The sequence below is a fragment of the Coptis chinensis genome, unplaced genomic scaffold (assembly GCF_015680905.1).
Source record: "Coptis chinensis isolate HL-2020 unplaced genomic scaffold, ASM1568090v1 utg73_pilon_pilon, whole genome shotgun sequence".
In the NCBI taxonomy this organism is placed as follows: domain Eukaryota; kingdom Viridiplantae; phylum Streptophyta; class Magnoliopsida; order Ranunculales; family Ranunculaceae; genus Coptis; species Coptis chinensis.
In genome coordinates this window covers 201,520-222,149 of record NW_028238182.1, presented here as the reverse complement: position 1 = coordinate 222,149, position 20,630 = coordinate 201,520, and the positions used below count along the sequence as shown (strand labels likewise).

At 37.7% G+C, this 20,630-nt stretch overlaps 5 protein-coding genes across 11 annotated transcripts; 4 read left to right on the top strand and 1 right to left on the bottom strand.

Moving 5' to 3' along the window:
* Positions 1-1,393: 1,393 nt before the first annotated feature.
* Positions 1,394-3,167, top strand: LOC147472806 (E3 ubiquitin-protein ligase ATL6-like). The gene has a single exon (XM_086588267.1). It carries the CDS (start codon positions 1,600-1,602, stop codon positions 2,743-2,745), a length of 1,146 nt encoding a protein of 381 aa, XP_086444393.1. The 5' UTR covers positions 1,394-1,599; the 3' UTR covers positions 2,746-3,167.
* Positions 3,168-3,647: 480 nt separating this feature from the next.
* LOC147472805 (putative hexokinase-like 2 protein) lies at positions 3,648-7,613 on the top strand. Of its 7 annotated transcripts, none has more exons than XM_086588261.1 (9): positions 3,648-4,219; positions 4,740-4,893; positions 5,015-5,194; positions 5,313-5,387; positions 5,695-5,829; positions 5,911-6,009; positions 6,091-6,221; positions 6,596-6,677; positions 6,945-7,613. In XM_086588261.1, exons 1-9 carry the CDS (start codon positions 3,933-3,935, stop codon positions 7,287-7,289), a joined length of 1,488 nt encoding a protein of 495 aa, XP_086444387.1. In that variant the 5' UTR covers positions 3,648-3,932; the 3' UTR covers positions 7,290-7,613. The 7 variants fall into 7 exon arrangements, with proteins under 7 accessions (XP_086444387.1, XP_086444386.1, XP_086444385.1 ...); XM_086588260.1 differs by having other exon boundaries at positions 4,740-4,923; XM_086588264.1 differs by having other exon boundaries at positions 3,718-4,219; positions 4,784-4,893.
* An 894-nt stretch (positions 7,614-8,507) lies between these two features.
* Positions 8,508-11,853, bottom strand: LOC147472804 (malate dehydrogenase, glyoxysomal-like). Its single transcript, XM_086588268.1, has 9 exons — positions 11,547-11,853; positions 11,249-11,473; positions 10,871-11,185; positions 10,474-10,563; positions 9,922-10,005; positions 9,250-9,285; positions 9,073-9,162; positions 8,861-8,955; positions 8,508-8,754 (listed from the first exon to the last, which is right to left on the bottom strand). Exons 1-9 carry the CDS (start codon positions 11,610-11,612, stop codon positions 8,682-8,684), a joined length of 1,074 nt encoding a protein of 357 aa, XP_086444394.1. The 5' UTR covers positions 11,613-11,853; the 3' UTR covers positions 8,508-8,681.
* A 166-nt stretch (positions 11,854-12,019) lies between these two features.
* Positions 12,020-14,396, top strand: LOC147472803 (Core-2/I-branching beta-1,6-N-acetylglucosaminyltransferase family protein). Its single transcript, XM_086588269.1, has 2 exons — positions 12,020-12,655; positions 13,650-14,396. The coding sequence occupies exons 1-2, from the start codon at positions 12,443-12,445 to the stop codon at positions 14,289-14,291; spliced, it is 855 nt and encodes a 284-aa protein (XP_086444395.1). The 5' UTR covers positions 12,020-12,442; the 3' UTR covers positions 14,292-14,396.
* Positions 14,397-15,277: 881 nt separating this feature from the next.
* On the top strand, positions 15,278-19,635 carry LOC147472802 (receptor-like protein kinase 7). Its single transcript, XM_086588256.1, has 2 exons — positions 15,278-18,241; positions 19,005-19,635. The coding sequence occupies exons 1-2, from the start codon at positions 15,652-15,654 to the stop codon at positions 19,379-19,381; spliced, it is 2,967 nt and encodes a 988-aa protein (XP_086444382.1). The 5' UTR covers positions 15,278-15,651; the 3' UTR covers positions 19,382-19,635.
* The last annotated feature ends 995 nt before the right edge of the window (positions 19,636-20,630 follow it).

The following is a 20,630-nucleotide window of genomic DNA, read 5'->3' as shown; positions in this document are numbered from 1 at the left end:
AACATTGTTTGAAGAAACCAACAGCATGAAAGAAGATGATAGAATCCCTCTATACATAACACATGTGCATCCATGCTGCTGCTTCTGATGCTGGCCCAGCGTTATGACACACGTATATGAAGACAATCATATCCATTATCCGCAACACCGTGGACATGTGGACAAGGGCTTCCATCGCAGTCCTTCAATGGAGTCATGGAGGTAATTAAAGTGAAGAAGGTGATTAGTCAGGGAAGGGGATGTTATAAGGAAAAAAGAAAGAAAGAAAAAAGAATGGTATAGTTTAAGACTTTAAGTGCCTTTGTCATGTTCTGGGATTCTTATCAAAATTTGCATGTTTGATTACACCCTTTAACCACTCGAAGCATATGGTGGTAATGAAATGGTTCTGTGATGTCCAAGTCAAAATGCCAATGGAGTAATTCTTTTGGCGTATGAATCATTGAATTGTAACGTTCTTATGGTTATCATTGACAAACATTCCAATATTTAGGTGAACTTTGATGTGATAAAGCTGCTTTCCATCAAATGTACTAGTCCAAAGTCCAAACAAGTCTATTTTAGATGTGAGAACTGATTACTCCTAAACAGTGAATAGCAAACTGGATTTGCTCAACTTTGATGTTGAAAAAAAAAAAAAAAAAAAAACCGGATGAGCCTATAGGCTATAGCAAACTGGTTTACTCAACTTTGATTGATTGATTTTTTTTTTTTTTTTTTTTTAAACCGAAAAAAAAAAAAAAAAACAATTAGCCTATAGGCTATAGCAAACTGGATTTGCTCAACTTTTTTTTTTTTTTTTTTTTTGAACTTTAAAGTTTCTAATTCTGTTAATCCATTTATGCCGTCCACGGTCAAGAAACCGAAAGCTAAAGCCAGATGTGGTATATTACCGGATTTATCCTGAATATATGAATAAAACATAATGATGAAAGTGAAACGTGGCGTGTGTCTTTGCTTTCCCACGAGAATCAGACTCTTCTTTTGTCCAAACTCAAATTCTAGCTGCCTTCAGTCAAGGCCCAATAGTCAACAGTCAATAAAAATAAATTATATCTAGAAGAGAACGACCAGTTATATATTTTTTATCAGCATCCTTGTTTACTCTTTTCTGTTGTTGTAACTTTGTAATACCCAGTTGCCACTGCAAATTCAGTAAATTTTATGCTCAGTTCAGCTTACTGCCAAATAATGATTTAGATACTTGTACTAAAAATTACCAGAGACGTTGGATGTCAATGCTATGGCTTCGGGTGTAGGTGATTTTTGGTTTTGGTTTGTTTTGTTGTGGCACCTAATTCAGCAACTAAGCCATTATTATAGTTTGGGCAAGATGTGGGAATAGAATTTAATATCTCTAAGTTCTAACAAAAAATTTGGACATATCTGATTAACATTCTTTCTTATTATCCTTAGAGCGCCAGACGCAGAAAATTCCTACCCAAAAGCAGGAAAGGTCATAATAGGCAGCCCCTCAATACCAATTTGAAGACTTTTAAAGTTTAAAGACCCACTCTTAAAAAGTAGAAACAAAACAAAGCCATTTGCCTTTAACAAACCAACTCTATATTCATTTCAGATTAGGTGAAGAAGAAGGCGATGAACAACAAGCATCATCGCAGTAGAACACTCACCATGTCCTTGTTCTTCTTCCTCCTCCTCTTGCAAGTGCTCCCTTACGCAACTGCCCAAGGGAGTCATTCATCCTTACCAACACCTACCCAGAGCTTCAAGCCATCCATGACAGTCACCATAGTGGTTCTTTCTGTTGCCTGTGTTATCATCGCTTTCTTCTCCTTCTACATCCGCCGGTGTGCGCGTGATATTCACATGGACGGTATGGGAAGTGTCCGCTTAACCAGAACCAGAACCAGGCCAGCGCCTCGTGGCCTTGATCCTACACTCATTGAAACTTTTCCAACATTTCTATACTCAGTTGTGAAAGGGCTGAAGATTGGGAAAGAAGTGCTAGAATGTGCTGTGTGCTTAAATGAATTTGAAGAAGATGAGACTCTTAGATTGCTCCCTCAGTGCAATCACGTCTTCCATCCAGAGTGTATCGACGCCTGGTTGACTTCTCACACTACCTGCCCCGTCTGTAGAGCTAACCTAGAGGTCCATAGTCCATCTGAAGCAACGCAGGTGCCTGGATTATTGGCGGAGGAAAACCAGGCGACCCCAGAAGTCAGCGAATCACAGACTCAAGTTTTAATTCAAGTGGTCGACGGTGAGCAGAACAGCGATTCGAAGCCCGACGTTATAAACCCAACTGTCTTGAATTCATTTCCGATTCAGAACCGCCCAGTTCGGTCAAAATCGACTAGAAAAGGAATTGCAGGAATTGCAGGAAGGTTTCCGCGATCTCACTCGACAGGTCACTCACTAGTACAACCTGGAGGCAACTACGAGAGGTATACTTTGAAGTTACCTGACGACGTGAGAAAGCAGATATTGAATGGAAAGCTGACCCGGACAACGAGCTGCGTCACTTTTCCTAGACAAGGATCAGTTTCTGGGTGGAGTGCCACTCGAAATGGGAGCATAAGAAGTAGTAGAGGGAGGAATAATCATCAGTTAGGACCGTTCGACCGGGCTGGTAAATCAGACCGGTGGGGGTTCTCAATTGCACCCCCATTCTTCTGGAGGAATAGTTCCTCCTCCAGGTCAAAGAAAGGAGGCGACGCCTCTGTTAGCATCAAAACAGATGGCGTTGGACAGTCTTCCACGACTCGGCCTCCTGTATGATCATTTTCAAATTTTTATTCCATATTCTTTTAGAAGTTCATATTATAAATCTGTAAGAAAAATTTTGTTTCATTTTTTTTCCGTTTACTATTCCCTTGTACATATACTAGAGAACAGGGTGAAGCCAAAAAGTTCTTGTAATCCAAATACAGGAATGAAAACATAGCAGAAATCAGCCTTGGAAGCTTCACGTTGGAGAGTATAGACTATCAAACTACATTTGAATTAGTGATTGCAATTTTGTGGATTTTGGAGGAGCTTTTAACTCAAAACCAATTGGTAGTGAGTGGAGCAACCCAGTATGTATTTCATATATTGATTAGCTAGACATAAAACTACTGATGAGGCACTGCTAATCTCAATTGACTGATGGAATCCCAGCATGTACTAATTGGACTTGAAATGAAATGTGAACCTTGTCATGTTCTTTGTTTCCCCTAAGAAGCCTTTTCCCCGCCCTTACATAATATAGAATTCAATTAGTACTAGAAACATCAAAGAAGATCATAAATAACGAATCAAAAATGAAAACAGAAAAAATATCTATTTGTTGTACGCTCAGAGATTTTCTTGTGCTATACATTATCCCAGAGATGGCATCCACCATGGAAGAGTTTGACTTTTCACCTAAACCTCAACATCATTATACCATGGCAATGAGAATGTGCTAAATAATTCTTTAGTAACGTAGATCACTCCTTTAGCACCAAAACTGATGGGGCAATCTTTGTGGACTCCGTTTTCTTGTTCCCAATTTTTTATTATTAACCTATCTTATCTTATCTTTAAGGAAAAAATCAGTATTCTATGTCTGCCTGTGTTTATTTTTCTACACTCTATATTTTAATATTTTAGTCTTGAGCATACAGTTGAAAGATTAGCTAGTAGTGTCTAATAAATTCAGGTCAAACTGGATGATATCGAACCTTGCTAAGTTCTATGGATCGAACCATGGGTCACATGATCAATGGCACGTGTGGAAACAATGGAAGATGGCTCATGGCTGAAATGACAAGGAGAAATACCCGCTCTACTTCCATAGCGTGCATCTTTCTCCTCTTGTTTCTCACTGTTTCCTCCTACTATCAAGGAACAGCCAAGTCAAGTCTATCTGGTGTTATTTGGATTTACATATAACATGGTCTTCGTCCATCTTGTATGTTGTATGTGTGGGAAAGAGATAGGGAATGGTGATGGAAAGGAGAAGAGACGTGACCATTTCCGTGGCAATGGTGACAGTGGCTTCAGCAGTATTGTTGATACTGCAGCACTGGCAGAGGAGTACAAGCAGACGCTGGAAGCGCACTCAGACTTTTCTCCGCAAGTTTGCAGCCCAGTGTTCCACCCCTGTTTCAAAGCTATGGAAGGTGGCTGATGATTTGGTCGTTGATATGCAAGCCGGTCTGTCTTCTGATTCCCCAGGTGGAACTAAACTCCGCATGCTCGTCTCCAACGTTCAATCCCTCCCTACTAAGTCAGCTCTCTCTCTCTCTCTCTCTCTCTCTCGTTTAGTTTGATCCCACCATGGACATACTTATCTTCACTGACCTTCCACACCATATGCATTTTGCAAAGAAAATGATTTAGGCTAAAGAGTAGTTCAAGATTATAACTATTAAAATAGGAAAAAAAATTATTAGTATTATTTATATAGAAAATTTTGAACTATGCAATGTCCACCACTTTTGTAGACAACTTGGTCAAATGAAAGGTAGAAGCACTAATCGTGTCTATGGCCACAAATCTTTATCTATTTCAGTTAGTATAAGATTTTATGAATTTGCCGCATATTGGAAGTGGAACTCAAGTAACAGGACAAACGTTACGTTGTTATTCCTAACATTTTTGAAGTAAACTAGTAAAGAATTAGAGTCAGTTAGAACCAATTATCTTGAATTTTTAGTACTTGATATCTTGAAGAGCCTGTTACACACTCACAGTTTACATTAGTCTAATGAAATAAAAGTGTAACAGAATCAATTATTATCTCGCAGTTGTGAGGAAGGAATATATTATGGATTGAATCTGTGTGCAACAGAATATCAGATATCGCGAGCTCATCTAAGCGGGGAAAGTGCTGCTATAGTTAAACAGGAATCAAAAACTCTGTCCATACCATCCAATGTGTCTGTAGCCTCTTCCTCTGAGGTGTTGCTACCTTTCCTATGTGAATTAAAAGTCTCTTTCGCCTATCCTTACTAGTTACAAATTCAGTCTGTTTCATAAAAACATGCTTCAATTCAAATATAAAATGAATGATTCTGTTCAGGAAATTTTGGACAACGTTGCGATGGAGTTGGCTAAGTTTGTATCGACAGAGAAAGAAAGTTTCAACATTGAGGCCAAACGACAAAATAAGCTCGGATTTACCTATTCCTTGCCTTTGGAACAAGATGCAGTATCATCTGGCACTAGCATTAATTGGAAGAATCTTTCACATGATGATACAGTGAGTTAGGGTTCGTCTACTTATGTGCCTGATTTAGTTTCTATAATCTCCAAATTAGGATTATGTCTGAAGCATCATTTATCGAGCTCTAATCTATCTATCTTTCTTATGCAATCAGGTAGGAAAAGGCATAGTAGACAAAATCAACAAGGCCTTTGAGAGACATGGTGTTGACATGCATGTTTCCTCAATGGTAAATCTTTAGATCTATAGCATAGTTTTGTTCCATGAAGAGATGTGAAAGGTTGTCTCTGATATCGGGCACTTGTAGCACTAGGACTGGTTCTAAATGTGATATATTCCGTTAGATGTAGTGGTCAGCAAAGTATAAACAGGGGTATAAAACTTGTATACCATGATAGTAACCGAACACAACTTACAGAGAAACTGAAATTAAGTTGGTGTCTCAATACTGTAGAATAAAATAATGTTCACATTCTAATCCTAGCTCGTTGGAGGAGCATATATTCTTGGTGCTCAATCCTCTCTTACTTGTACAGGTTGATGAAACAGTTGGAAATTTGATAGGGGACAGATGCCACAACAATAATGCTGTGTCAGCTGTTACTCTTTCCATGGGAACTAATGCTGCTTATGTACAGAGCAAATCTGCACCATCAATTTCAGAAGAGATGGTTAGTGATCATATAGTCTTAACTCTTAACTTGCACATGATCACTTATTGCAACAACTGTTATATGTTCTTCATCTTGCAGATTATTGACACGGGATGGGGAAACTTTAGTTCGTCTAATTTTCCTTTAACAGAATTTGACGTTCAGTTAGATGCTGAAAGTTCTAACCCTGGCGAACAGGTACGAATCTTGTTTCTTGTGAATCTTAACAATCAGTTATCAATGATAACTTTCTGAACTTTTCAAGTCATTTCGTATCAGATCTTTGAAAAGCTCGTCTCAGGAATATACCTGGGAGAGATTGTGAGAAGGGTCTTACTGAAAATGGCCAAAGAAACAGCTCTATTTGGCGATATCATCCCCTCTAAACTTAGAACTCCATACGTGTTAAGGTACACATAGGTTAATGTTCCTACTCTACATTTATGACTGTTGTATATATGCAAAGTATATACTTTATGCTATGGATAAGTTGGTAGGATTCAATTGTTAGAACAGAAAATTGTTTCAACCAATGTATTATCGTCTGACATATATAGCCAATTGGCCATACATTCAAAGAAAACATACTTGGAAAGCTGGAAAATTTAGAGTGATAAGCCTTCTATTGCACTTGCAAATTAATAGTATGTGGAAGTAAAATCTTCACGGAAAATGACAGAACTAAACAAATCCAATAGAACATATTAAAAGGTTTCAAAGGTGGAAATTGATTGCATATAAACTTATATATGTTATTTAATTACATAAAGTGTCAATTCCATAGGTCTCCAGATATGGCCTCCATGCATCAAGACACATCAGAGGAACGTGAAGTTGTTGGTGAGAAATTAAAGGATGTCTTCATGGTATGCTTCAGTTACAACTAAAGTCGGTGTTTCAGATAGTTTTTTGTTGATTTATCTGACTTCGTTTAATTTTCTTCCATTTTGTGGGAACTTCTAACTTATCGTACAGCCTCGAACATACACTCCACAGTCCATAGTATTTTGATCGAGCAAAATCAGTTTGTGACAAGTTTAAGGATACAATCGTATGATATCATTAATCACACATGACTAGGAAAGTAGGAAACATTTAAGTTTCGACTTACCCTGCTATTGATATTTTCACAGATCAATGATTCCACACCAATGATGCGAGAAATTGTTGCTGATGTTTGTGACATTGTTGTGGAGCGTGGGGCTCGTCTCGCAGGGGCTGGCATATTGGGTATCTTGAAAAAGCTTGGAAGAGTTGACACAACACAGAAAAGCCTAGTCACAGTGGAAGGTGGGCTGTATCAACACTACCGGCTTTTTAGAAATTATTTGCACAGTGGCATCTGGGAGATGCTTGGGAGTGACTTCTCAGACAATGTGGTCATCGAGAATTCGAAAGGTGGGTCTGGAATTGGAGCGGTGTTTGTTGCAGCCTCACAATCACATTCTACGCAGAACTCCTTAAGTAGAGATACTTGAACTACGAAGCTACATACATAGGATGTTGAGAAATCGATAAATAAATATATATATTTTTTTTCCACAAAGCCTACGTTAGATTCGGTGTCTGTCAACTCTCTCAAGGCAAAGAACTAGTGACACTGACAACTAGCCAGAATTGCAGAATCTAAAGTGGAGGGGGTGGAGCAACTGCGGTACTGCCTATAGCAACTGGTTTAAATGTAACTTAAGTAACTAAACTTTTTTTTTATCAGAAGTAAAATTAACATTTGGGCTATCCATTTTACAACTTCATTTGTATTTGCGCCTAGCTGTTTAAATGTATAGTCGTGCATTGCCAAATGAGGTTTTAGTCGTGTACTATTCTTATCTGGGCACTTTTTGCGTCAGGAGCTTCATGTCAAATGCAATTTACAGTGGATGTGAATATTGGTGATTATGAAACTATATCAGACCAGTGGATCGATTTAAAGCTATATCATAACAAACGATTTAGTTTATATTCTGTGGGGGAGTAGTAGTCTGATCAATTTATCAGTTGCTGTGTCTGATGGACAGCTTCATGTTCAGCTGTGACCGATTATGACTACCAAGTATCAATAGAAGGCCTCACAGACTTTTTGAGTTTTAGGCTTTTAGCTGAAGCTATTATGCACCCACGGCCGTCTCTACTCCCTACCTATTAGTCTATGACATCCACCATTCTTCTTTAAAATGTATCTGAAACCCAGAATCGCTCCCAATAAATAGGCCTTAGAAGTATCTACAAACAGCCCCATCATAGAACACACTACATTACTACCCAGTTTGCTTTAGACATCTTTGTTCATTTTGACGAGGACATTCTAGGATTTTCCAATTTTTGGAATTTTTCTCTCTAGCTCTGTATTTCTCCAATTCTCCTAAATATTTTTCACTGTAAGCTTGTATTTGGTCGCAAAGCAAGACCCCACTGGCTTTTAAATTTTAATGATGTTCGCTTATTTTTTGTGTGCAAACAAAAAACATACGCATGAGTATTTGCATCCTGAACAACTTATAACTTGGATCCTATTAAATTTTTCTCTGACTAAACGGACGGACAAAACAAAATGTTTTGGAGAAACTTCGATTTTTGGAATGCATCTGGTGTAACTGACGAATTATTAGCTTTCAGATATATCCACAGTAAAATCATTTTTCTTTTTAACTATTTCTCAATCCAGATTCTACATTACTTTCCATATAAGGAGCAACTATAATAATTATTACTAATTTATTAGTTGGTTACTGTAACCAGAACATTAAAAATTTATTAGTTGCGTACAACAGGAAGACTACTTATTTTATGAATTTTTTTGTGAACTAAAAACAAAAAAGAAAAAGAAAAAAGGAGGCTAACTTTTGATGAAAAGCTTTCTTCCCAGTTATCTACTTCTTGATGAAGGACACTCCCTTCTGAATGCTCTGTGCTAACTCTTTCTTTGCCTTCTCTAGACCACTCCTGTTGAGAATTTTGTAAATCATGTTTTTAATCAACCAGTATTTCGGGAAATATATGGAAATCAACCACAATCAGGGGAACAGATGATATAATTGTTGCAACAGACCTTTCATACTCATTTAGCGGTCCTAGAGGAAAGATCTCCTCTGCCCCAGTACGACCAAGTCTTACTTTTGTTGCAAAGAAAGGTAGTTCGGTCACCTATTCAAAATATAACATATTCATTATACTGAAAAACTGTGAGTACATAAATTTCTGATAGGACCTTGTGAAATTTTCAAGGAAGATGTTTATGTAGACAATATTCACATCAATTACCTGAGAAGTCACGTAAGAGCATTCAACAACACCAGCATCTCCTCGCAAGCCTCGTAGGCAGGCATCCGCAAATTTAGCAGCAGCATATGCCTGAGTTCTTTCAATTTTAGCTGCTTATTTCATGTAAAAAGTGGAAGCACAAACGGAATAAATAATATAAGATTTGAAATTGCTAACCATTGAAAGTGTTGCAGAACCTGTTCCTGCTTTTGCCTGCAATGGATGTGTACAATATCTATAAGCTTATTATGTTGTTGGATATCACGAATTCAGCTTGAGCATCTCAAAGCATCCCCCAAAAAAAAAAAAAATAATAATAATAATAATAAAGTTCAGCATAACCAACAATATTATGGAACTTGGGTAAGACCATCCACAGAAACCTACCTATGGCTAAGATCAACTGCAATGGGATTAGCAGCTCGTAATTCAGGTAATGGTGGGTGGAAGGAGACATGAAGTATCACCAAGGGTGTTCTATTTTGTGCTAAAGCTGGTAGTTATGTAGAGTTACCAACTTTCTGGAGAAACACAAGGCTATTGTGCGAGGTATAAAGTGAGGCATTACAAAAATGTAGAATCAATTAGGATGAGTTGGAGAGAAATGATGACATTGATATCTCTCTCTGGAAGAAAAAAAAAAAAAAACTAGAGCTGATCAGATCTACTTAGGCAAGAAGTCATCTAATCAATAGCCATTTAGTTGTACAAAGAATTTATAAGGTTGTATAACACCACGTTACCCACAGCAATAAAGAAGAATATGCTGTTCAGTGTTCTTAAAATGATTTATAGCAACTACTATGTAGCAATCAATTGTACATTTCTCAAATATGGTTTACCATTTACCTCAACAACTTCTGTTCCACCATTCTGTATGCGATCTGTTAGATAGTTAATTTCTTCTGCAGTGAAAGAGCACGGAGGTTTCACCTGCGTAAACGGATAACTAGTCAATGAGAGTTCAAACACATCCATCTAAGGGTGGTCGTGGCTTGAAGACATATGCGCTGATGAGACCATTGACATGTTTGGTTCAGATTCATTATCCCCTCTAATTCAAGTCTTCTGAAGGCTTGAGGCATTTTGAATTTATAAATTGGCAAAAAAATATAAAGAATAAAGAATACCCGCAAGATAAATAACAACAATCTCTCTTTGCGACATTTTTCGCAGATCTTTATTTGCCCCGTGCATATTGCTTTATAACTTTATTGTTGCGGACTCCCATTGATTGGGAGTGGGGAGGAGAATCCCAGCCACAAATTTGAGTTACATATTATGAATGGAATGTACGGACTGAAGGTATGGCAACAGTATATCTCCACTCAGTGTATCTTTTCACACAATTTCCAAATTTCCTTTAACTATCATGTTTGAAACAAAGTTATTCTATCTAACCTGTGATAAAAGAGGTAAAATGGTTACTCCCGCATGACCTCCAACGACTGGAACATTAACTTCCCTGGGATCAACGCCCAAAACTTCTGCCTGAAAGAGAATGCCAAAAAGTAAGAAAAACCAAAAACAATTTGATTGTATTCTTACTAACAATAGAGAGTTATTAAAGTAATCTGAAGAAGGAAGAGCGTGTCCATTTAGTCTAATGTTTCACAAGCTCTATTGATGATCAAAGACCAAACAACACAATCTCATGGGAGGAGGTGGATGGCTTCACAATGCAAGGTAACCAATGCACAATCAATCTTTTAAGCGATTAGAATGAAGAAATGGCTTTCAACAGTTCCATTCAATAATTCCAAAGACTAATGCTGCAATATAGTGAATGACGACATACCACAAAAGTATTGGCTCTGACAACGTCAAGTGTTGTGACTCCCAAAAGCCTCTTAGGATCAAAGGTGCCAGCTTTCTTGAAAACCTCGGCTGCAATAGGAACTGTGGAGTTGACTGGATTGCTGATCAAATTCACAATAGCATTTGGACAACACTTGACAATCCCTTCTGCAAGTGTCTTGACAATACCAGCATTAATATTGAACAAATCATCCCTTGTCATTCCTGGCTTTCTAGGAACACCAGCTGGAATGATAACAAGGTCCATTCCAGTGAGAGCGTTTTCAAGCTGTGGCTGGCCTAAAAAGCCACGTACCTGGATAGTAGTAATCGATTTAGAGCCTTAAACTTGCATAATAATAAGTAAAGTAAAGCATACCACAGCGCCAGTGTCCATGTGGCTGACATCCGCAGTGACACCATGAGCATTGACGACATCGTAGAGATGGAGAACGGAGACCAATGGATTCATCTTGATCAACAAAGAAAGAGACTGGCCAATACCACCAGCAGCACCCAATACAGCTACTTTGAATCCAGGTGCGCCACCTTTGGCTCGGCAGTTCACTCTTGATATCATACTAGTGGTAGTTCCCCCCTCCATCTGTGCAGTTTATTTGAGAGGTCAGCAAATAAAAATTACAAGAAACAATATAATTATAAAACGAAAAGCAAACCTGTGCAGTAGCAGTAGGAGGAGGGTGGAGATGAGCTGAGATCCTTGCAATCCGTTGGTTAGCCATATCTCTTTTGAAGAAGAAAGTTAACTCAATCTCCAAATATAAATAAAACGAAAACAATAGATGAGAGGCTGACGTGAAATTTTGAGATGTGTGGAAACAGAAAGTTTAACTCCTTATCCTATTTTTCAGTTCGAGAAGAAAACTGGCATTATCGAGATGTGTGTTTGGTGTACACGTGCGTGATGTAATATATATATATATACATGTCCTGATGTCCGGCAGAGTTTATGGATTCTACGGATGCCACTAACAAATCAAAATAATAAAAAACACACCGATTCTGACTCCGAAATCCCAATGAGTTTATGAATTCTACGGATGCCACTAACAAATCAAAATAATAAAAAACACACCGATCCTGACTCCGAAATCCCGATCTCTCAATGCTACTCACATCGTAAGTTAACCTTTTATTTATTTCTTCCGGCTGATATACTAATTATTATTATATTATTAATATTTACAGTAAAAAATTTATAATAAACCCATGCGTAGTGGTAGAGCAGATGAAGAAGACGTTGATATGTTTAAATTTCCACTTACTAAGGAATTCTCCTGTCGAATTGTTAAGTTTCTCTTCATTCTTCTCGTTTTTTTAGCTGGTCTCGTTTTTGGCCTCGTTGCAAGAGCAAATCTTATTAAGTCACAATCTAACTTGTTCTTTTCACCTGCTACTGCTCATACTAGCCAACCACCTACTCTCCCCACCATCCCCCTCCTCCTCCTGTCTAAGTGTTGGAAACACGGATCATTTCAATTTTACTATATTTCTCCACCCGCCCCACTTGACACACTCTTTCTCCGATGATCAACTCTTCTGGAGAGCTTCCATGGTACCCACTATTGATACTTATCCATATCATAGAGTGCCTAAACTTGCCTTTCTCTTCTTGACACGAGGACCCTTGCCTCTCTCACCGTTATGGGACAGATTTTTCACAGGCCATGAACACTTGTTTTCAATTTATATACATGCACCTCCAGGCTACAAGCTCAATGTATCCAAGAACTCCGCTTTCTATGGTCGCCAAATTCCAAGTCAGGTATTATCTCTCGTCTATCTTTTCTTCTTATTATTAATTCGAGAACCTATGACCTGTAGGACTTTTTTTTTTTTTGCTAAGTGAGCTGAGAATTGTTTTTTCATTCTTGCATAGCATTGGCAAACCTATGACATGTATATTATATTACCTGTTAGGAGTTCGCATTTTTTTTCTCCACACAATTGCAATATTGTGATGTTATCCTTGGTTTGCTTTAGCTTACCCAAGAAAGGAGAACTTATCTGTTAGACCAACATCAAGAGAAGCAGTTTTCTTATGACAAGGTTACATACATGGCCACTTCTTCATGAGGGATCAAGGCCATTTTGTATTTGGAATGTCATTCATAATGGAGTTTCGAGGCTATGTAATTTATTTAATATAATGCTTTGTATCTGGCTTTTCCACCTTTAAGTCTGTCCTGGCTAGAATTTGCTAATTTCTAAACTCTTATATTTAAGAAATTCATTTTGTTTTAGTATCCATTTCCATGGAGTTTCATTTCAAATATTCATTTATGCCCATCTTCCATATCTTGTTCTTCTTCTAAGCAAATCTCCTTCCGAGGATGTCTTTCTTTATTTCTTCTTCCCCAGATCTCACCACAGGTAACCTTAGAAAAAGGAACGAGATTATTGTTGGTTTTTTCTGCGTCTAATTGAGAAGCCAATGGACCATAACTTATTTCGTCGACTCTACCAGTTCTTCTGGACGTCGCCTCCCTATATTATTGCTATGTATGTTATAATTTTGTGATATGCACAGCCTATTAATGAAACAGGTGCCCTAGACTCTTACCATCTGGAAAATACCTTATAGTTTTTTTTTGTTTTTTTATTCTGATTGGAGACCTTTTGACAAGATGAATAAGGATTTTCGTTAGTTGGTCTTTTTATATTTGTTTCTTCCCAATCAATTATTCGAACTTTCATGCATTTATTCTTTCGTAATACACTAATACATAACAACTTTTCTTTTCTTGTCTTTTTTTCAGATTGTCCACTGGGGATCAGTAGAGCTAGTAGATAGTGAGAAGCGTCTTTTGGCCAATGCTCTGTTGGACTTCTCTAATGAGCGATTTGTGTTGCTCTCAGAGAGTTGTATACCAGTTTACGAGTTTGATACGGTCTATAAATATCTTGTAGGTTCTCAACATAGTTTTGTTGAATCCTATGATGATCCCTCCCGTTATGGGCGTGGTCGTTATCCCCGCAAAATGTTTCCAACAATTAAGCTCAACCATTGGCGGAAAGGGTCTCAATGGTTTGAGATGGACCGTGCTCTAGCTGTGAATATAATCTCAGACACCAGCTACTACTCGCTCTTCAGGAAATACTGCAAGCCTTCGTGCTACCCAGATGAGCATTACCTTCCTACTTATTTGAACATGTTTTTTGGCGCTCTGAATGCTAATCGTAGTGTGACTTGGGTTGATTGGTCGAAGGGAGGCCCACACCCTGCTACCTATGGCGGGGTTGATATAACTGAAGGGTTTATACAGTCTATAAGAAATAATGGGACAATGTGTACATATAATTCACAGCAGACATCTGTATGTTATCTCTTTGCAAGGAAGTTTGATCCCAGTGCATTAGAGCCCCTGCTCAACCTGAGCTCAACAGTAATGAAATTTTGATACATTTACTTGACGAATTTGCTGGTTTTAGTTATGCCAGCTTATTTTTGGGTTAGTTTGGAACTTTGAATAGGCTTATAGCTTAAGTGGCGATTTTTGCCTCAAGCATGCGGGAAATGATTTTTTTTTTTTTTTTTTTTTTTTTTGTGATAAATTAATTCAAAGCTTTGGTTTGTCTTGATTCCAAAAAATTGGTAACTGGTAATCTTTATTGATCTTTCATTGAATTTTCTTGTAATTGTTTCCCAAAAGAATTGGTAATTGGTAATCTTTATTGATGTAATTTGAAGTTGAATGTCTGTGTGTAATGTGTTTCCCGTAATCTTAGTTGGATGGCATAAACATGTTATTTTCTGTTTCAGTAGTTGTACAACTGAGACAATATAGCTAGACAGTAAAATCAATCCTATAGGATTGTAAACACATCAACCATTGAGTAACATCCATAAAAATCATAAATCGTTTAGTTAGTAATCACTTAAAAGAAAAAGTCGTCTTTCTTCCAATCTATTCAACTTAACAAAAATTTGTAAAAATTCAAATTTAGAATGTATTTTAATATAAAATTTATAAAAATTATATAATTATTTGTACCATACAACTATTAGATCGAGTGGAGATGTGTCACATATATACAAAATGCTTATGCTTATGGGCCAAGACCTGTTGATCTCACGGTAACTCATGTTTACTTCCCAAAGCAGGGACCATATTGAGGAGCCAAGGATCGCCTAGTATATCTGCATTCACCTTTACTTGGTTCAGCTTGCCTTGTCTCGATTTTAGATTCTAAAGTAGATTTCATGTACAGAAAACGAAGGGGATAAAAACAGATAAGACACACTTGTATCAGTGAGATTCTAGTCAAACAGGGCGGCTGGAAGCTTCCAAGTTCTATCTATCTTCTCATGCAGCTTCCACCACCACCACCCACCTCACACCTTCCACTAACACATAAAACAAGTTCACCTTATGGACATGTATTTGGACCAAACTGTAAATCATATCAGCATCCACAGTGCCGAAGAAAACTCCATTGCTTTCACCTTATTACTGTTTCCAAACTAACAAGAATATACACCCACACGCTCACTTTGATTGGGTATTAATTGCAGACAAGGATAATCACCAAGGACTTTTATTTTGATTGTCGAGATTTAACTGTTCATGTGAAAACTGAAAAGACACTAGAACTCTAGAAGCAGAGCATGTGGTTTAACTATTAGAGATCACTCTGTCCCACTTGACACCCACTTTCTTTCTTCCTTTACGATTACTAGCTTCAACCTCTTGTCTATAACTTCCACACAAGTCCAACTTTGAAGACAAGAAAGTTTCCTATCTTTCTTCTATCCCAGAAATGTTTTCCCCTGTAAATATACTACCTTCAAGAGGAGTTCATAGGGAATTCTTCTTTCTTCTATGTTTTCTCTTATGTTTTCTCTATGTTTTCTCTTATGATTCCGATGAGCTTAAAATTTTACTGCAAGTAAAGTCAGCATTTCAAAAACCAAACACACCTGTGTTGGATTCATGGAGGTCAGATACTTCTCCTTGCAACTTCACTGGAATAGTTTGCGACAAACAATCCGTGACGCAAATCGACCTCCCTGGACATCAGTTAGTTGGACCTCTTCCTATTGACTTGATATGCAAGCTTCAATCTCTGGAAATGCTCAATCTTGGCTCGAACTTATTATCCGGAACAATTTCGAAAGGTTTGAATAACTGTACCAAGTTGACTTACTTGGATCTTTCTATGAATTCATTTAGTGGAGTGGTGCCAGATTTTCCTTCTCTTACTGGACTGACATTCTTGAATATGAATAATACTGGATTTTCTGGTGTTTTTCCATGGAAGTCACTTGAAAATATCACGGGTCTCGAGTTTTTAAGCGTCGGGGATAATTTGTTCGAGAATAGTTCGTTTCCTGTGGAGATTCTAAAGCTTGACAGGCTTTACCGGCTTTATCTCACAAACTGTAGTCTACAGGGGGGAATTCCAGCAGAGATTGGAAATTTGACGGAGTTGGCCAATCTAGAGCTCTCTGATAATGCTTTATATGGACAGATACCACCTGAAATCAACAAACTCAAGAAACTGTGGCAGCTTGAACTTTACGACAACTCTCTCACTGGAGAATTACCTGTGGGTTTTGGAAATCTTTCTAGCCTTAAAAATTTTGATGCGTCGGCTAACAATCTTGAAGGAGATCTCTCGGAGTTGAAGCCCTTAACACAATTGGTCTCTCTGCAGCTGTTTTTTAACAAGTTTTCTGGACAAGTGCCAGTGGAATTCGGTGATTTCAAGTTCCTAGTTAATCTCTCGCTTTATGCCAACATGCTCACAGGTAATTTGCCTCCAATGCTTGGTTCTTGGGCGGATTTTGACTTCATCGACGTCTCAGAGAATTACCTCACTGGTCCTATTCCATCTGACATGTGCAAGAGAGGCACCATGACTGCTTTACTCATGCTCCAGAACAAGTTTACTGGTGGAATTCCGGAGACTTATGAACATTGTTTGTCCATGAACCGTTTTCGAGTCAGCAATAATTCTCTCTCAGGCAGTGTTCCTCCTGGAATTTGGGGATTGCCAAATCTCGATTTGGTAGATCTCGCCATGAATCAATTTGATGGTCCTCTTACGTCTGAAATTGGAAATGCCAAAAAACTTACTCAATTACACCTCCAATCCAACCGATTTTCTGGTCAGTTACCATCGGAAATCACAAAAGCTTCCTCTCTTGTACTAATTGACCTTAGCTCGAATCAGTTTTCTGGTCAGATTCCTGCGAGTATTGGAGAACTGAAAATGCTCAACAGTTTATACTTACAGGAGAATATGTTTTTGGGCAGTATTCCAGATTCAGTTGCCTCTTGTTCTCATCTAAACAACATCAATTTAGCTGACAATTCGTTTACTGGTGCAATCCCTGCAAGTCTGGGTTCATTACCATCTCTAAACTCGTTGAACCTATCAGACAACGAGCTCTCTAGTCATATTCCAACAAGTTTATCTTCTCCAAAGCTTAGCCTTCTCGACCTGTCAAACAACCGCTTGACAGGACCTATTCCACATTCTCTCTCAATTCAAGCTTATAACGGCAGCTTTGCTGGAAATCCTGACCTCTGTAGCCAAAATATACAATACTTTCGCAAGTGTTCATCAGATTCCGGCAAGGCAAGTCAAATTCGAACACTCATCACTTGCTTTCTTGCAGGGACAGCTGTTTTACTGATGTCCCTTGCATGCTTCATTTTCATGAAAAAGAAGAGCAAAGATGATGAGCGCTCAATGAAATCCGATTCTTGGGATGTGAAGTCTTTTAGCATATTGAGTTTTACTGAACAAGACATTTTGAATTCAATCAAACAAGAAAATATAATTGGAACTGGTGGTTCAGGGAATGTCTATAGAGTTGGTCTTGCAAATGGAAATGACCTGGCTGTGAAACACATTTGGAAGTCAGATTCTGGTAACCGGAAGAGTAGTCGTAGTAGTGCCACAATGCTGATGAAACGGTCTGGGAACTTACCAGAATTTGATGCTGAGGTGGAGACATTAAGCTCCATACGACATGTGAACGTGGTGAAGCTGTATTGTAGCATCACTAGTGAGGATTCAAGTTTGTTGGTCTACGAGTACCTACCCAATGGAAGTTTGTGGGATAGGTTGCACACTTGTAATAAGAAGATGGATCTTGATTGGGAGACCAGATATGAGATTGCTGTTGGGGCGGCTAAGGGCTTGGAGTATTTGCATCATGGGTGTGATAGACCAGTTATTCATCGTGATGTCAAGTCAAGCAATATATTGCTGGATGAGTTCTTTAAGCCTCGAATAGCTGATTTTGGACTCGCTAAGATCGTTCTTCAAGCAGCTTCTGCCGGTGGAAAGGGAACGACCGCGCACATCATTACAGGAACTCACGGCTATATTGCACCCGGTAAGGTTCAACTATTCTGTAGTTTTAGTATTAGTAGTAGTAAACTCCTCAATAGAGTGAAGTACCAAGTGGTAATAGTGATAAATTTTTTTATGGTGTTATTACATAGAGTGGTAATAGTATAAGTCATTTGGTAACTTTGAACATTATTTGGGTGGATAACTTTATTTAGAGATCCATTCTGGTCACCAGACCAAACTTGACCAATTTCATATACCGTTGGCGTCTTGAAGACCATAGACAAGTTCGTATGATCTGGATTTCTTCAATCATTATAAATCAGGAAATGCTTCTCCTGGTTGCTTAAAGTCTTCGGGTTTTTTTATATAAAAGTCTTAATACTTATGTCAGCAAGCCTGTAGATTAGTAGTAGAAATTGATTGAGAAGAGAGTTTACTTTTTCGTTTCGTTTTGTTTTTGTTTCACAATTCATAGTTTTTTGTAAGAATAGGTTGGGCTTCTCTGTGTTTATTGTCAAAATACACTAGTGGCCTAGTGGGGCTGCACCGGCCTTAAACAAATAATAGAGCAATGGCTCTTGACTGACTCTTGAGAGTCCTTTTAAAAACTAAAGCATTATCTGGCCATGACAAAGACCTCACTTGGATCTGATCTGTACATATATATTTGCTATTTCCCTTCTTTTTTCTTTTCTATTTTTTGGCGGCTTCTCACTTTGTCATTGTATTCGCACTTGGAACTTTTATGTTGACGTTTGAATTGAACTAACAACTTTTGGTGTGTCTTTTTCTGTATTGGGTAGAATATGCGTACACGTACCAAGTGAATGAGAAAAGCGATGTGTACAGTTTCGGAGTAGTTCTCATGGAGCTTGTGACGGGAAAGATACCAATTGATTCGGAATTTGGGGAGAACAGGGACATAGTCCAATGGATAAGCAGCAAGATGACTAGCAGGGAAAGTGTAATGAGTGTGGTTGATTCGAGTATCCAAGAGGTTCTCAAGGAAGATGCAATTAAAGTGTTGAGAGTGGCTGTGCTATGTACAGCTAGGCTTCCTGCACTTAGACCCTCAATGAGAAAGGTAGTACAAATGCTAGAGGAAGCAGAACCATGTAAGTTGGTAAGTATCAAAATCTTCAAAGATTATACTACTGAGGAGGGCATGGAGACAAAATAGGAGCTACAGCATCAGCTCAAACTTGACTTGCCTCTTTATTTACTCGAACATTCGAGCAACTTAAATGTGTGTGCAATATGAGAAGAACCCTTTTAAAGTTTGTAATATATATACTAGTATAAAGGTATAGAGATTGTAATAGTACAGATGAGGGAAGAGAACTTTCGTAGTGTTAACTCATGTCAGTAGGTGTTAGCATATGTAAGTACTCAGAATATTTGGGCGAGTCAATAAGAAAGTTTTGGAATCCCAAACATTTCAGCCTTCAGCTAGTTGTTTTATGTCATAGAGTCATAGTCTCGTGTTTGATAGTTGTATCATGAGTCACTTGAGTTGTAAGCCAATGCAACAAAAAGGCTTCCAAACTATTACCTAGTATTTCATGTGTTTGATTGGTAATTTGGTATCTGAAATCAGTTAAAATTTTTGGTTTCAAAAATCTAGCCCCTGCATGGCTGACAATAGATCGGTTTGGGTCGGATTCTGGAAAATCAGAACTGAAAACCGAACTGATAATATATATTACTAACCGAACCGATATATTGCAATCCGAAATCGAACCGATTTGAACCGAAAACTATAAAATCAATTAAATTCTAAATTAAATTGATTAATTTCAGCCACAAAATTGTTAAATATATATAAAATTAATCATAGAAATTATTAAAATGTCATTTTATCCGTTCGGATTTATATCAGTTTGGTGGAGAGCAAACCTGAAACCAAACTAATATCTTTTCGGGTTTCGGGTTAGTAGAGGGCAAACCAAACTACTAAAACCATGGAAGAAAATTTCTTGTGGCCGTTTGTATATTTTTTTTGGGCGAATACTATACTAAACCCTTGTTAGCAATTCGCCGAATTATTCACAAATCAAATTTTGAATGACAAAACATATAATACTTCCGAATGTTTGAAAGATTTGCAATAATTCACGATTTTTTGCTTTGAAACGAATAATACGAATTTTTGCCGAATTTTCCAAAAAATAAATAAAAATCAGTTGCGTTTTTGTTATTTTTTATATACTTTATATCCTCACTTTTACTTTAAGTCCCTCACTCTTATATTTTTAGTGATAAATTAATCAAAAAGTTTTTTTTATATTTTTTGGACAATATTTAAATTGTCATATCATAGTGTGTGTGTATTTTGAAATTTGAACGGTAATTTCAATCCAAAAACAAATAAATGAAAGTACCTATATGGACCATTAAATGGTCAAAGTAGCTAAATTGTTTAGATATGT

Coding starts and splice junctions, on each gene's coding strand:
- LOC147472806 (XM_086588267.1), top strand. CDS start 1,600: ATGAACAACAAGCATCATCGCAGTAGAACACTCACCATGTCCTTGTTC.
- LOC147472805 (XM_086588258.1), top strand. CDS start 3,933: ATGGTGATGGAAAGGAGAAGAGACGTGACCATTTCCGTGGCAATGGTG. Junction 4,220..4,739: donor GTTCAATCCCTCCCTACTAA/GTCAGCTCTCTC, acceptor ATTATCTCGCAG/TTGTGAGGAAGGAATATATT. Junction 6,222..6,595: donor AGAACTCCATACGTGTTAAG/GTACACATAGGT, acceptor TCAATTCCATAG/GTCTCCAGATATGGCCTCCA.
- LOC147472804 (XM_086588268.1), bottom strand. CDS start 11,612: ATGGCTAACCAACGGATTGCAAGGATCTCAGCTCATCTCCACCCTCCT. Junction 10,564..10,870: donor TCAGAGCCAATACTTTTGTG/GTATGTCGTCAT, acceptor ATTCTCTTTCAG/GCAGAAGTTTTGGGCGTTGA. Junction 9,163..9,249: donor GTTCTGCAACACTTTCAATG/GTTAGCAATTTC, acceptor GAAAGAACTCAG/GCATATGCTGCTGCTAAATT.
- LOC147472803 (XM_086588269.1), top strand. CDS start 12,443: ATGGTACCCACTATTGATACTTATCCATATCATAGAGTGCCTAAACTT. Junction 12,656..13,649: donor GTCGCCAAATTCCAAGTCAG/GTATTATCTCTC, acceptor TCTTTTTTTCAG/ATTGTCCACTGGGGATCAGT.
- LOC147472802 (XM_086588256.1), top strand. CDS start 15,652: ATGTTTTCCCCTGTAAATATACTACCTTCAAGAGGAGTTCATAGGGAA. Junction 18,242..19,004: donor TCACGGCTATATTGCACCCG/GTAAGGTTCAAC, acceptor TGTATTGGGTAG/AATATGCGTACACGTACCAA.